Source organism: Meriones unguiculatus, chromosome X, assembly GCF_030254825.1.
Source record: "Meriones unguiculatus strain TT.TT164.6M chromosome X, Bangor_MerUng_6.1, whole genome shotgun sequence".
In the NCBI taxonomy this organism is placed as follows: Eukaryota; Metazoa; Chordata; class Mammalia; order Rodentia; family Muridae; genus Meriones; species Meriones unguiculatus.
Window position 1 is genome coordinate 91201962 of NC_083369.1, and position 16618 is coordinate 91218579.

At 37.1% G+C, this 16618-nt stretch overlaps 1 protein-coding gene across 1 annotated transcript in view; it reads right to left on the reverse strand.

Annotated features, from left to right (window-relative positions):
* Cfap47 (cilia and flagella associated protein 47) overlaps positions 1 to 16618 on the reverse strand; it is a 446261-nt gene that overhangs the window by 389210 nt on the left and 40433 nt on the right. The window contains exons 11-13 of the mRNA XM_060374666.1: positions 11099 to 11251; positions 8594 to 8786; positions 8410 to 8506 (exon numbers count right to left, since the gene is read on the reverse strand). Of these exons, the coding sequence (XP_060230649.1) occupies positions 8410 to 8506; positions 8594 to 8786; positions 11099 to 11251 (443 nt within the window). The remainder of the gene's footprint in view (positions 1 to 8409; positions 8507 to 8593; positions 8787 to 11098; positions 11252 to 16618) is intronic.

Below are 16618 nucleotides of genomic sequence, written 5' to 3' on the forward strand. Positions count from 1 at the left end.
TGGGACAGACAGATTGGATCCAGGACCCCTGTGTCTGGGGTCTGAGAGTGGTAAACTATTGACCACCTGCATTCTCAGCTGCACCTTCACTTGCTCCAGCAGCACCAAGCACATAACCCCAGGTAAGGGGCCTACTTACTCTAATGGCCAAACAAGGGACCCAAACATTAGAGTAGAAAACTGTGGGCCTCCTGTGCTTTCCACACACTCCTGCAAGTGAGTGCATCTTTGAGAGAGTGCATACAGAACCTCATATCCCAGGTCCCTCTACATCACTAGACATCAGATCCTTCCCACTCACACCCCCACTGTGGGCAACATTAATATCCACAGGACAGCACTGTTAACATTAAAGTTCCTGTTCTGTGGGTCTCCTAGTGTAGTCCAGGGAAACAATTCCCGGAAATAATTCTTGGAGCAAAGATGGTGCATCCTAAACAGATCTGAACACTTGAAACAAAATACCACAACAGGTCTGTGGGCCACTGAGACATTCAAGACACTTGTGTATGCAAACTGTACCTGCTGAGCCTGTACCACCACCTGAGCTAACATTCCTCCCTCACATTCCACCTTTTCAGGCAGACAGACTTCCATACACACTACTGCACTTGCGCACATGCACCTGTGACCTTCTTCCCTTAGCTACATATGGAACAACAAAACCCACTCTTAAACCAGTAGACCTATCCTCTCTTCCTGAAGAATAATCCACACTCCAGAGATAGACCCAGTCTGCAATACAAGCTCCAGGAACAAACAGCAAAGACTACGGAACATCAGATGGCTACAGGCCAGTGTAAGAACACATCCAACAAAAATCAGGATATCATGGCTTCACCAGCAACCACCAAAAAAAATAGATATTTTAATTTATCATAAAAAAAGGAAAATTATTTTAAATCTATGAGTGTCCAGTTATTAGAGTACATAAAGAGGAAATAAACAAAGCTCTCAAAGAAATAGAGACAAATATGGCCACATAAATAGAGGCACATGAAGAGGAAACAATAAAAAAAAATTGATGCCATCATGGAAAGATAGGAATCCAAATTCAATCACATCAAGTAAATGGTGCAAGAAATGAGAACAGAATTAGAATCAATAAAGATAACAAAAAAAGAGAGAGAAACTTGGAGATGGAGAAATTAGAGAAGCAATCAGGATGCACAAAGGTAAACCTCACAAACAGAACATAAGATATTGAAGGCACAGAAGATACAATTGCATGAATTGATACATCTCTCAAATAAAAAATAAAATCAGGAAAGTCCCAAACACAAAACATCCAAGAAATCAAGGACACCATTGAAAGACAAAATCTAAGAATAACAGGAATAGACAAAAAAAGAAGATTCCAGGCTCCAGGGTCCAGAAAATAATTTCAAGAAAATCAGAAAAGAACATTTTCCCATTTTAAAAGAGATGTCCTTAAACGTACAGGAGGCTTTCAGAATACCAGTAGACTAGACCAGAAAAGAAACTCCTCACATTCCATAATTGTCAAAACACTAAATCTACATAAAACAAAACAAACAAACAAACAAATAAAAACATTAAAAGCATCAGAGAAAAAGGCCAAGTAACTTACAAAGGTAGACCTATTAAAATCACCCCAGACTTCCCAACAGAAACTATGAAAGCCAGAAAGGCCTGAGCAGATGTCATGTAGACTATAAGAGAACACAGATGTCAAGCCAGAATACTATACCCAGCAAAGATTTCAATCAACATAGATGGAGAAAACAAGATATTCCATGACAAAACTAAACTTAAACAATATCACCACAGCAACCTAGCCCTACTACAATCTAACAAAATCAACTACACCGAAGAATACACAGTACATAGATAACTACAAAACAAAAAAATCAAAAGAAAACAAGCATACAACACACTATCACCAACAACACAATAAAAGGAACTAATATTATTTTCTCACTATTATCTATCAACATCAATGGACTCAACTCTCAAAAAAATGACATAGACTAACACATCAGTTGTAGAAATAGGATCCAACATTCTGCTGCATCCAAGAAACATACCTCTGCAACAAAGATACTAAGAGTAAAGAGCTGGAAAAGGATATCTTTAAGCAAAGAGACCCAGAAAACAAGCTGGAGATAGTTTCTATCCTAATATCTAATAAAGTAGACTTTCAAACAAAATTAATCAAAAAAAAAAAAGTGAGGAGGAACAATTTATTCTCATTAAAGGAAAAATCAGGAGGATATCACAATCCTGAACATAAATGCCCCAAATAAAAGAGCACCAGCACTAGTAAATCAAACATTATTAAAATTCAAATTACATGTTGATCCCAATAACTTAATAGGGGGAAATTTCAACACTCCACTCTCACCAAGGGACAAATTATATAGGAAAGGCTAAATTGGAAAATAGTGACACTTACAGAGGACCTAAATCAAAAGGACCTAATAGATTTCTACAGAACTTTTCACACAAAATCAAAAGAGAATACCTTTTTTCAGCACCTCCCAGAACCTTCTCAAAAATCGGCCATATACTAGGGCACAAAACAAGCTGCAACAGATACAAGAAGATGGAAATAATCCCATGTATCCTATCAGAACATCATGGCCTAAAACTAGACCTCAACAACAGAAATAACAAAAAGCCTACACATGCATGGAAACTAAACAACTCTACTCAATGACAACTGAGTCAGGAAAGAAATAAAAAAAAAAAAGAAATTAAAAGAAGTCCTAAAATTCAATGAAAATGAATCAACACTTACCCGAACTTATGGGATACAGTGAAAGCAGTGCTAAGATGAAAGTTCATAGCACTAAGTGCCTCCAGAAAGAAGTTTGAGACATTTCATCCAAGCAACTTAAAAGCACAGCTGAAAGTCATAGAAAAAAATGAAGCAGACACAGCAAAGAGGAGTCTATAGCTGGGAAAATCAAACACAGTGCTAACATTAATAACAAACTTTTGGTCAAACTAACTAAAAGGAAAAGAGAAACTATCCGAATCAGCAAAATTAGAAACTAAGGGGGGGGGCGCATAACAAAACACCCAGAGGAAATTAAAAGAAGCATTAGGTCTTACTTCAAAAGCCTATATGCTACAAAATTTAAAACTCTGAATGAAATGGACAATATTCTTGATCAATTCTTACCAAGGTTAAGCCAAGGTCAGGTAATTAGACTCAACAATCCTATATCCCTAAGGAAACAGAAGCAGTTAGCAAGTCTCCCTGCCAAAAAAAAAAAAAAAAAAAAAAAAAATCAGGGCCAGATGTTTTCAGTGCAGAATCCTACCAGACCTGCAAAGAAGTGCTAACTCCAATTCTCTTCAAATTATTCCACAAAATAGAAACAGAAGGAACATGACCAAACTCGTTCTATGAAGCCACAGTTACCTTGATACCTGAACCTCACAAAGACCCAACCATAAAAGAGAACCTCAAATCTATCTCTCTTATGAACATTGATGCAAAAATACTCAATAAAATACTTGCAAACCGAATCCAAGAACACATCAAAGATATCATCTACCATGACCAAGTAGGCTTCATCCCAGGCATGCAAGCGTGGTTCAATATATGGAAATCCATCAATGTAATCCACCATATAAACAAACTTAAGGAGAAAAACCACATGATCATCTCCTTAGATACTGAAAAATCATTTGACAAAATCCAATACTCATTCATGTTTAAAGCCTTGGAGACACCAAAGATACAAAGCACTTACCTAAATATTATAAAGACAACATATGGTAAGCCTATTGCCAACATCAAGCTAAACGGAGAGAAACTTAAATCAGTCCCATTGAAATCATGGACAAGGGAAGGATGCCTACTCTCTCCATATCTCCTCTACTTGAAGACCTAGGTAGAGCAATAAAACAGTTAAAGAAGAGCAAGGGGATACAAATCAGAAAGGAAGAAGTCAAAGTATCACTATTTGCAGACAATATGATAGTATACCTGAGTGACCCCAAAAATTCAAACAAAAAGCCCTTTCAGTAGATAAACACCTTCAGTAAAGGGGCTGGATATAAAAATAACTAAAAAAAACAAAACAAAACAAAAAAACAGTAGCTCTCTTATATAAGAAAGACACAAGGGATGAGAATGAAATTAGGAAAACTACACCTTCACAATAGCCACTAATAACATAAAGTACCTTGGTGTGACTCTGACAAAGCTAATGAAAGACCTGTTTGAAAAAAAAAAAAAACTTCAAGTCTCTGAAGAAATGAATTGAAGAATACATCAGAAGATGGACAGATCTCCCATGCTCATGGATCAGTAGAATTAACTTACTTACTTAAAATGGCCATCCTGCCAAAAGCAACCTACATATTCAATGCTAATACCATCAAAATACCAACACAATTCTTTATAGACCTTGAAAGAAAAAAACCTCAATTTCATACAGAAAAACAAACAAAAAATACATAATTGCTAAAACAATACTGCACAACAAGAGATTGGTTGGAGGTATCTCCATCCCTAGTCTCAAGTTGTACTACAGAGCAAGAGTAATAAAACTTTCATGGAACTGGCACAGAATCATAATGGTTGATCAATGAAATCTAAAGACAATCCAGAAATAAACCCACACACATATGGATACTTGTTTTTGACAAAGAAGCCAAAACCATACAATTAAAAAAAAGACAAAATCTTCAACAAATGGTGCTGGTTTAACTGGATGTTTACAGGTAGAAAATGCAAATAAATCCATATATATATCCACAATAATAATGTACAAGTGGATCAAAGACCTTAACATAAAACCATCACTCTAAATTGGTTAGAGGAAAAAGTGGGGAAGAGCCTAGAACTCATTGACACAGGAGACAACTTCCAGAACAGAACACCAACAGCACAAGCTCTAAATTCAGCAACCAATAAATGGGATCCTATGAAACTGAAAAGCTTCTGTAAAGCAAAAGACACTGTCATCAGGACAAAACGCCAGCCTACAACTAGGAAAGGATCTTCAGCAACCCTATATCTGACAGAGGACTTATATCCAGAATTTATAAAGAACTAAAGAAGTTAAAAAGCAACAAATCAAGTAATCCAATTTAAAAAATGGGGTGAAGGGATAAACAGAATCCTCAATAGAGGAATATTGAATGGCAGAGAAATGCTTGAAGAAATGCTCAATGTCCTTAGTCATCAGGGATATACAAATCAAAACGACACTGAGATTGCATCTTACCCCTATCAGAATGGCTAAGATCAAAAACTCAAGTGACAATGCATGCTGAAGAGGATGTGCAGAAAGAGGAACCCTCCTCCATTGCTGGTGAGAAAGTAACTTCTACAGCCACTTTGGAAATCATTCTGTTGCTTTCTCATACAATTAGGAATAGTGCTACCTCAAGATCCAGCTATACCACTCCTAGGCATATACCTAAAAGATACAAATTCATTCAATAAGGACATTTGCTCAACTATGTTCATAGTAGCTTCATTTGTAACAACCAGAATCTGAAAACAACATAGATGTCCCTTAACGGAAGAATGGATTCAGAAAGTGTGGTACATTTACACAGTGGAATACTACTCAGCAATTAAAAACAAGGAAACCATGAAATTTGCAGGTGAATGGTGGGCACTAGGAAAGATTGTCCTGAGTGAGGTTACCCAGAAGCAGAAAAATCACACATGGTATAAACATTCACTTATAAGGGGATATTACCATAAAATATAGGATAAATATACTAAAATCTATAGTCCTAAAGGAGTTAAACAGCAGGGAGGACCCTAGGGAAGATGCTTAATTCTCAATTAGAAGGGCAAATAGGACAGATATCTGAAGTAGGAGAAAATAGGGAACAGGACAGCAGTGTGCCACAGAGGACCTCTGAAAGACTCTAACCACCAGGGTATCAAAGGAGATACTCATACTCACAGCCAAATTTTGGGCAGAGTGCTGGAATCTTTATGAATTAAGAGGAAGAAAAATGACATGAAGGGGACAGGAACTCCACAAGGATAAAAAACAGTCAAAATAGTGGGCCCAGGTAGTCCTGCAGAAATGGATACACCAATTAAGAACCATGCATAGAGAGGACCTAGAACCCTTGTTCAAAGGAAGCCCATTGGCAGCTCAGTTTACAAGTGGGTTCCCTAGTAAGGGGTGGGGGAGGGCTGCCTCTGACACAAACTCAGTGGGGGGCTCTTTGATTGCCTCCTCCTGGGGGCGTTAGCCATCGCTGGCCACAGAGGAAGATGATACAGCCAGCCTTGATGTAACCTGATGAGCCTGGGTCCCATAGAAGGGGAGGAGGACCTCCCCTATTAGTGGACTAGGAGAGGGGCATAGTGGGAGAAGAGAGGAGGGTGGCATTGGGAGGAGACAGGGATGGGGCCATAGCCGGGATACAAAATGTATAAATTTTAGTAAATAATAAATACAAAATTTAAAAAGTGAAACATTTTAGTTTTCCAAAGGATATTTTCATATATACATCTATCCCTCTATAAAATATCTGCTTTTTGATCTATATGCCAGGCTTTTTAAAGATAAAACTGACAACGTTTGTAGCCATTTACAATAAGCAGTATATTTTCTCATATATAAATAAACTGTGATAGGATTAAATACATCTAATTAAAATTTCTGTAAACTCGTTATATACTTGGGCATATTTTGGATATATGCCTAGGGATGGTATAGCTGGATCTTGAGGAAGCACTATTCCTAATTGTCTGAGAAAGAGACAGATTGATTTCCAAAGTGGGTGTACAAGTTACTTTCCCGCCAGCAGCTGAGGAGGGCTCCCCTTTCTCCACAACCTGTCCAGCATTTATTCTCACTTGATTTTTTAATCTTAGCCATTCTGATGGGTGTAAAATGAAATCTCAGAGTTGTTTTTATTTGCATTTCCCTGATGACTAAGGACACTGAGCATTTCTTTAAGTGTTTTTTTTTTTTTTCTGCCATTCTATATTCCTCTATTGAAAATTCTCTGTTTAGCTCCGTACACCATTTTAAACTGGATTACTTGTTTTGGTGCTTTATTTCTTGAGTTCTTTGTATATTCTGGATATTAGCCCTCTGTCAGATATAGGATTCCTGAAGATCCTATTCCAGTCTGTAGTCTGGAATTGTTTTGTTCTGATGACAGTATATATTGCTTTACAGAAGCTTGTCAGTTTCATGAGGTCCCATTTATTGATTGTTGATCTTAGAGCCTATGCTGTTGCTGTTCTGATACACTAGGCTCAGAGGGATCAAGAGGATGACCTGTCCTATCAATGGACTTGGAGAGAAACATGGGAGGAGATAAAGAAGTTAAGGTGGGATAGGGAGGGAATGAAGAAGGGTGCTATAGCTGGGATACAAAAATAATAAACTGTAATAAAAAATAAATGCATTAATTAAAAAATTCTGTCACCTCACACAGGACATACGTTTGTATCACTACTGATTTTCAATTATAGAAAACTTTGTTATTAACTGTAGTAACAGTGCTAAACTCTTACAATAGCTTTCCAGAACTTATACTAAATGGAATTTGTATCCTGTGACCAACATCCCTGTTTTGTCTTCTATCTCATACAAATCCTGGTAACAGCTAGTTTATTTTTTGCTTTTATATTTCAAGTGCTTCTTTTAATTCCAGATAAAAACAAGGTAATGTGGCATTCATATTGGTCTGCTTGATTTATTTCATTGTCTTCCAAATGGATTCCTTTAGCAGCAAATATCAAAATACCTTTTTAATCTTTAATTATGTTCTATTTTATCAATATATCACATTTTTCCTTACATATTTTATCCTATGGTATCATGTTTTACCTATGTCTACACTGTGAAATAGTAAATAATGGTAATTAACATATGGATTAGCTTGTGCACTTTTCAGCTGTCAGCTAAAAAAGTTAAAATGTCTACTCTCAGTAATATTCATGTATGCATTATCTTTTTAATGATAGCTACCATGTTGTACAGTCGATCTTGATGACAAATATAAGTCTAAAATAGGATTGGGGTTGCTGCTAAGACAATCTTTCTTGGTCTAAATCTAGGACTATAATCAGTTACCCTGTCACCTGAGCACAGACCTATCACCTAAAATTAATCCTCATGTGTCTTTAGTTCTAGTAGGGTTTCACAACTTAGGAATTGAGGCAAAAGCTCTCACAATGACACAACTTTCCAAGAACAGGTGTATAATTCCTGCTGTGAGGTAAAATGAACCATGGTCTTTCAGTTCTACCATCTTAATAATATCTGCTTTTGAGAATGGGGGAGAATATAATTTATAATTTGTGGATAGAGATGTATGTAGAATCTGGATTGAGTGGGTATTGGGTAGTGTATTGAGTGGGTAGTGATCAAATATATTGTATAAAATAAAACAATCAGCACACATACACAAAGACTGTAGTAGATTTATGCATAATCTTACCAACAATTACTTGATGAATTTGCTTTGGTGTCAAAACTTTGCTGCAGTCATGTTTTTCATGGTGAGTGGTTGGCTTTGATTTAAGTCTTCGGGTGATCTGTTTTTCCAAATTAATCATTCAATATTAGTAAGAGTCATTTTTAGAATTCTCATGACATAACAAAATTGAAAAAAGTGCACATGCCTTTCTTTCCAGACATTCTGACTCCCTGCTTTCCATTTTCTTGGTGCTTAGCAATCTTTTACCTCTGAGAGAAGAAGCTTTTAAAAATGAAGGTATCTCCTCTTTCATTTGTGATTTAGATGGTGATGGTGACCTTAGACTAGATGATGGCTGCATGTCTATATCTTCTTTGTTAAGGAGAAATCTGAGTTCCCTATAAAAATAAATATAATATTGATGTTCTTGTTGTCGATAATGATGATGATTATGATGAGTAACTGAGGAAAACTTGTTCATAAAATACAGTAGTAAGTGCAAATACCCTCCATGAGGAACACTGTTCTAGACTCATCCGTATCTGTTTAAATGAATTGGAATACTAATCAAGGATTTTTTTCCTCCACTAAATGGCCTCTACTCTTCTTAAAAACCTCATAGAGGAAGTTTTAGCTACCCCTATTCCTTTGTCACACTCAAAAAACAGACTACAATCACTGAGCAATTTGGATCAAAGTGAAAAGTCTCTTTAGTTCAAGACAGAAATAATGATTTATATAGTCCCTGTGGAACTCCTGTCCTCTCCAGATCATATTAACTCCACCTTCTTTCATATGATTCCTTGCACTCTGCCAAAGGTTTGGTTATGAGTCTCAGCATCTACTTTGATTCACTGCTAGGTAGACTCTTTCAGAGGCCATCTGCAGTAGGCTCCTGTCCTGTTACTTGTTTTCTCCTACATCCAATGCCCATCCCATTTGTCTTTCTAAGTGAGGAATGATCATCTTGCCCTGGGTCCTCTTTCTTGTTTATCTTCTTCAGATGTACAGATTTTAGTATGTTTATCCTATCTCATAGGTCTAGTACCCACTTAAAAGTGAGCATTTACCGTGTGAGTCTTTCTGTTTCTGGGATACATCACTCAGGATGATCTTTTGCAAATATTTGCCTGCAAATATATCTGGGTACAGGGGTCTTTTATGAAACTATTTCTCCAATAAAGGACCCTGTATGGATATAACCTAGAACTCCTGCTCAGATGTAGCCCATGGTAGCTCAGTATCCAAGTGGGTTCCATAGTAAGGGAAACAGGGACTATTTCTGACATGAACTCAATGGCTGCCTCTTTGACCTCACCCCTCATCCCAAGGGAGGAACAGCCTTGCTATTCCACAGAAGAGAACATTGCAGCCACTCCTGAAGATGCCTGATAAGCTAAGGTCAGACGGAGGGGAGGAGGACCTGCCCTATCAGTGGACTTGGAAAAGGGTGGTGAGGAGATGAGGGAGGGAGGATGTGATTGGGAGGGAATGAGGAAGGGGGCTACATCTGGGATACAAAATAAATAACCTGTGATTAATGAAAAAATAAAAATTATAAAAAGAAATAATGATTTATGTCATTTATGCTCAAAAATCTTGGCATTGGGTTGAGTACAATTTTTTTTTTTAATACATCAATTCTTCTCCGGATGTGTGTACTCTGATGCCTATGTCCTCCGAAGCTTTGTCTTGGGAATACGCTTTTAGTGAATCCTTGCCTTTGGATCTGCCACTAGAGAAAATTAACTAAGACAACTCCCAATAAAAAGTTAGCAAGAGTTACTGCAGCTAAAGTAGCTAAATGTTTTGCTTTTAACATATGTTGAAATGTTACTAAAACTCAAAATGAAAACAAATATAAGGCATGAAGAAATAAATCTGATATCAAAAAGATTAAAATTTGTATCCTAATAATTTATACAAACATCAAAAAATAAACATAGGATTTAAACTTAAGACAAAAACAGATACTTAGATTTCCTTTTTGATAAATAATACTCAAAGCACAAATTAGACTTTATTAAGCAAAGAAGCTTCTGAAAAGCAAAGGAATGAATAAAAAGTAGAAACAATCCACAATGGGTAAAATATGCAAATTATTCATTTGAAACTAGATTTATGCAGAATGCACATATCACCAAAAAATTCAATAACAGTCACTCAATATTGAACTAAACTGTAAACAACTTAGATGAATAGATATTTCTTAAAGAAAGACCACAAATTTACTTTAGACTAATCAGTGTCTTCAGGGACCAGGAAAACAAAAATCAAAATATCACTGAGGTTATCACTTCATGTCAGTAAAATAGGTATTATTAAAATGAGAAACTATGACAAATACTAAAAAGATGTGGAGAAATGGTAATCAAAAAACATTATTATGGGTTACATACAGTGACCACATACAGCCATTAGTATGGAAGTTAGAAAAACAAGGTAATGACAAGGAAATTAAGCAAGCATTTGTTACCCTGATTGGACCCAAATTCATTGTATACTTGTTCCATTAAACTTCATAAATATCTTCAATTATTACATTGATCAAAACTTATAAAACTGTTCATGATGACAATGACAAATACCCTGATTTGATCATTATATTTAATCATTATGCTGTACTCCACAAATTACATAACTCAAATAATCAATTTAAGAAGAAAATCAAATCTTACCTTTAGGCACATTGTTTGAGGAACTATCTTACCTCTGTGCTTCTTTCCTTAGGCGTGCATTTCTTGAATTTCTAATATAGTCTACATAGTGATCTTGATGTATTTTTCTTTCCAGTTTTTCCAAATCAGTGTATTCAAAATCAGGATCCACATAATCATACCTTGGCATCTTTGTGAAAATCGTCCTACAAGATTAAGAAGAAAAAAGATGCCATGCTACACATACTATTGTTAGATTATATACCTTCTAGGTACACTACCTTTCCCCAAAAATAAGGATGATAAAAAAATAAGCCCTGTGGCTCTATGAGAAAGAGTACTACTAAGAAATCTTGCTGTGCTGTGGTCTAATAGAACCTTACACATTTAGCTACAAAATAGGGTGTTTTTTTTTTTTTTGTTTGGTTTGGTTTTGTTTTTTGATGGAGATATCTTTTTGTTTTTCTATTATTATTATTATTGTTGTTGTTGTTGTTGTTGTTATTATTATTACAATTTATTCACCTAGTATCCTGGTTGTACTCCCCTCCCTGATCTTCTTCTGCCCCCTCTTCCCTCTGTCTTTCACCCCATCACTCTCCCCTAGGAAGAATAAGAAGCTACCAAGAGGAGACAGGAGCTACACAAGGAGACCAACAAAGCCATAAAATCTGGGCCGGGGGGGACTTCAGAATCTGATGCATCAAACAAGTACCATGCATGGAGAGAACCTAGAACCCCTGCACAGATGTAGGGCATGGCACCTCAGTCTCTCCATGTGGGTTCCCTAGTAAGAAGAGCAGAGGCAGTCTCTGATATAAACTCAGTTGCCTGCTATTTGATCACATGTCCTTGGGGAAACCACCTAACCAGTCCACAGAGGAAGAGGATCCAGGCAGTCTGGATGGGACTTGATAAGCTAGGGTCAGACAGTAGGAGAGGAGGACTTCCCCTATCAGTGGACTAGGAAAAATAGGTTTCCCCAATGTCCAGGCTGGGGTTAGGCCAGCATAACTGACATGATATGAAACTTTAATAACCCCTAAACATCTCTAAAAGGTAAAAACATTCTTTCATCTCTGGAATTGAAGTCTGGTTGTCCTATTAAGAACTATAGCAGCATAAAAAGTAGCTGTCCAGGAGGGCCTGGACAGATATCATGCAGACCCTAAGAGAACAAGATGTCAGCCCAGGCTACTATACCCAGCAAAAGTCTCAGTACTCATACATGGAGAAAACAAGATATTCAATGACAAAAACAAATTTCAACAATATCTACAAACAAATCCAGCATTACAGAAGAAACTAGAAGGGAAAATACAACCCAAGAAAACTAGCTACATCCAAGAAAACACAGGAAAAAAATAACCCCACTACAGTAAAACAAAAAGCAACCAAGCACACAACCTTATGACCACAGCCAACATCAAAGTCAAAGGATTTAACAGCCACTGGTCATTAATCTCTCTCAATATCAATGGACTTATTTCTCCAATAAAAAGACGCAGACTAACAGAATGGATGCGTAAACAAAGCCCAGCAATCTGTTGTATACAAGAAACACACCTAAGTCACAAAGATAGACATTACTTGAGGGTAAAGGGATGGAAGACAGCTTTCCAAGCAAATGGATGCAAGAAGCAAGCAAGAGTAGCCATTCTAATATCTGATAAAATAGACTTTCAACCAAAATTAATCAAAAGAGATGGGGAAGGACACTTCATACTCATCAAGGGAAAATTCCACCAAGAAGACATCACAATCCTGAACATCTATGCCCCAAATACAAGGGCACCCATATTTGTGAAAGAAACAATGATAAAACTTAAACCACACATAGATCCCCACACACTAATAGTGGGAGACTTCAACACCCCACTCTCAACAAAGGACAGGTCAACTAAACAGAAATTAAATAAAGAAACAATATCTCTAACAGAGGTCATGAATCAAATGGACCTAACAGACATTTACAGAACCTTACACCCAAACACAAAAGAATTTACCTTCTTCTCAGCACCTCATGGAACCTTCTCCAAAATAGACCACATAGTTGGTCACAAAGCAAGCCTCAACAGATAAAAGAAGATTGAAATAATCCCTTGTATCCTGTCTGATCACCATAGAATAAAGCTGGACCCCAATAACAACAGAAATAGCAAAAAGCCTACACATACATGGAAACTGAACAACTTGCAACTAAAAGACAGCTGGGTCAGGGAAGAAATAAAGAAAGAAATTAAAATCTTCCTAGAACTCAATGAAAATGAAGACACAACATACACAAACTTGTGGGACACAATGAAGGCAGTGCTAAGGTTCATATCACTAAGTACCTTCAAGAAGAAATTTGAGACAGCACATTCAAGCAACTTAATGGCTCACTTAAAAACCCTAGAAAAAGAAGAAGCAGACACACCAGAAAGGAGTAAATGGCTGGAATTAATCAAACTCAGGGCTGAAATCAATCAACTAGAAACAAATAAAACAATTCAAAGAATCAATGAAACCAAGAGCTGGTTCTTTGAGAAAATCAACAAGAGAGACAAACCCTTAGCCAAGCTAACTAAAAGGCAGAGAGACACCATCCAAATAAACAAAATCAGAAATGAAAAGGAGGACATAACTACAGACACTGAAGAAATTCAAACAATAATTAGGACTTACTTCAAAAGTCGATATGCAACAAAATTTGAAAATTTAGATAAAATGGACAATTTGCTTGATCGATTCCACTTACCAAAGCTAAATCAGGACCAGGTAAATCAATTAAATAGTCCTATATCCCCCAAGGAAATAGAAGCAGTCATTGAAAGTCTCCCATCCAAAAAAAGCCCAGGACCTGATAGTTTCAGCGCAGAATTCTACCAGACATTCAAAAAAGAGCTAACTCCAATTCTCTTCAAACTATTCCACAAAATAGAAACAGAAGGAACATTACCAAACTCATTCTATGAAGCCACAGTCACCTTGGTACCTAAACCTCACAAACACCCAACAAAAAAAGAAAATTTCAGGCCAATCTCCCTTATGAACATTGATGCAAAAATACTCAACAAAATACTCGCAAACCGAATACAAGAACACATCAAAGATATCATCAACCATGACCAAGTAGGCTTCATCCCAGGTATGCAGCGGGGGGTTCAATATATGGAAATCCATCAATGTGATCTACCATATTAACAAACTGAAAGAAAAAAACCACATGATAATCTCCTTAGATGCTGAAAAAGCATTTGACAAAATCCAACATCCATTCATGTTTAAAGTATTAGAGAGATCAGGGATACACGGCACATATCTAAACATAGTAAAGGCGATATACAACAAACCTATAGCCAACATCCAACTGAACAGAGAGAAACTTAAAGCAATCCCACTGAAATCAGGGACAAGACAAGGCTGCCCACTCTCTCCATATCTCTTCAACATAGTGCTGGAAGTCCTGGCTAGAGCAATAAGACAGTTGAAGGAGATCAAGGGGATACAAATCGGAAAGGAAGTCAAATTATCACTATTTGCAGATGATATGATAGTATACATGAGTGACCCTAAAAACTCTACCAGGAAACTCTTACAGCTGATAAACACCTTCAGCAAAGTGGCCAGATACAAAATTAACTAAAAAAAATCAGTAGCCCTCCTGTATACAAAAGACAAAAGGGCCGAGAAAGAAATTAGGGAAACAACACCCTTCAAAATAACCACAAATGACATAAGGTACCTTGGAGTAAACCTAACCAAGGAAGTCAAAGACTTGTATGAAAAAAAATTCAAGTCTCTGAAGAAAGAATTAGAAGAAGATATGAGAAAAATGGAAAGATCTCCCATGCTCATGGCTTGGCAGGATTAACATAGTAAAAATGGCCATCTTACCAAAAGCAATCTACAGATTCGAATGCAATTCCCATCAAATTACCAACACAATTCTTTACAGACCTGGAAAGAAAAATTCTCAACTTCATATGGAATAACAAGAAACCCAGAATTGCTAAAACAATCCTCTACAATAAAAGATCTTCTGGAGGTATCTCCATCCCTGATCTTAAGCTGTACTATAGAGCAACAGTTTTAAAAACTGCATGGTACTGGCATAGAAACAGATTGGTGGATCAATGGAAAAGAAAAGAGGACCCAGAAATAAACCCACACACTTATGGACACTTGATCTTTGACAAAGACACCAAAACCATACAATGGAAAAGAGATAGCATCTTCAACAAATGGTGCTGGTCCAACTGGATGTCTACATGTAGAAAAATAAAATAGGTCCATACTTATCACCCTGCACAAAACTGAAGTCCAAGTGGATCAAAGACCTCAACATAAAAACAGACACATTAAATCGGCTTGAAAAAAAAGTGGGGAATACCCTAGAACTCATTGGTACAGGAGAAAACTTCCTGAACAGAACACCAACAGCACAGGCTCTAAGAGCAACAATCAATAAATGGGACTTCATGAAACTGCAAAGCTTCTGCAAAACAAAGGACACCGTCCTCAAAACAAAACGACTGCCTACAGATTGGGAAAGAATCTTCACCAACCCTTTATCTAACAGAGGACTCATATCCAGTATATATAAAGAACTAAAGAAGCTGAAAAGCAGCAAACCAAGTAATCCACTTAAAAAATGGGGAACAGAGCTAAACAGAGAATTCTCTGTAGAGGAATACCGAATGGCAGAGAAGCACTTAAAGAAATGCTCAACCTCATTAGCCATTAGGGAAATACAAATCAAAACAACCCTGAGATTTCACCTTACACCTATCAGAATGGCCAAGATCAAATCTCAAGTGACAACACATGCTGGAGAGGTTGTGGAGAAAGGGGAACCCTTCTCCACTGCTGTTGGGAATGTAAACTTGTACACCCACTCTGGAAATCAATCTGGCGCTTTCTCAGACAACTAGGAATAGCGCTTCCTCAAGATCCAGCTATACCACTACTGGGCATATATCCAAAAGAGGCTCAAGTACACAAAAAGGACATTTGCTGAACCATGTTTGTTGCAGCTTTATTTGTAATAGCCAGAAGCTGGAAACAGCACAGATGCCCCTCAACTGAAGAATGGATGCAGAAATTGTGGTACATCTATACAATGGAGTATTACTCAACAATGAAAAATAAGGAAATCATGAAATTTGCAGGTAAATGGTGGGACTTGGAAAGGATCATCCCGAGTGAGCTGTCCCAGAAGCAAAAAGACACACAGTATATACTCACTCATATAGACATACAACATGGGACGAACCCACTAAAATCTGTGCGTCTAAAGAAACTAATCAAGAGAGGGGACTCTGACTAAAATGCTCAATCCCCATCCTGAAAGGCAAAGAGGATGGACATCAGAAGAAGAAGAAAACAGGAAACAACCTAGGAACCTTCTAAAGAGGGCTTCTGAAAGCCAGAAGAAGAAAACAGGAAACAAACTAGGAACCTACCAGAGAGGGTCTCTGAAAGCCTCTGCCCTACAGACTTTCAAAGCAGATGCTGAGCCTGATGGGCAACTGTTGGGCAGAGTGAATGGAATTTTAGCTAAGAACTGGGAAATAGTAAGAGCTGGAGAG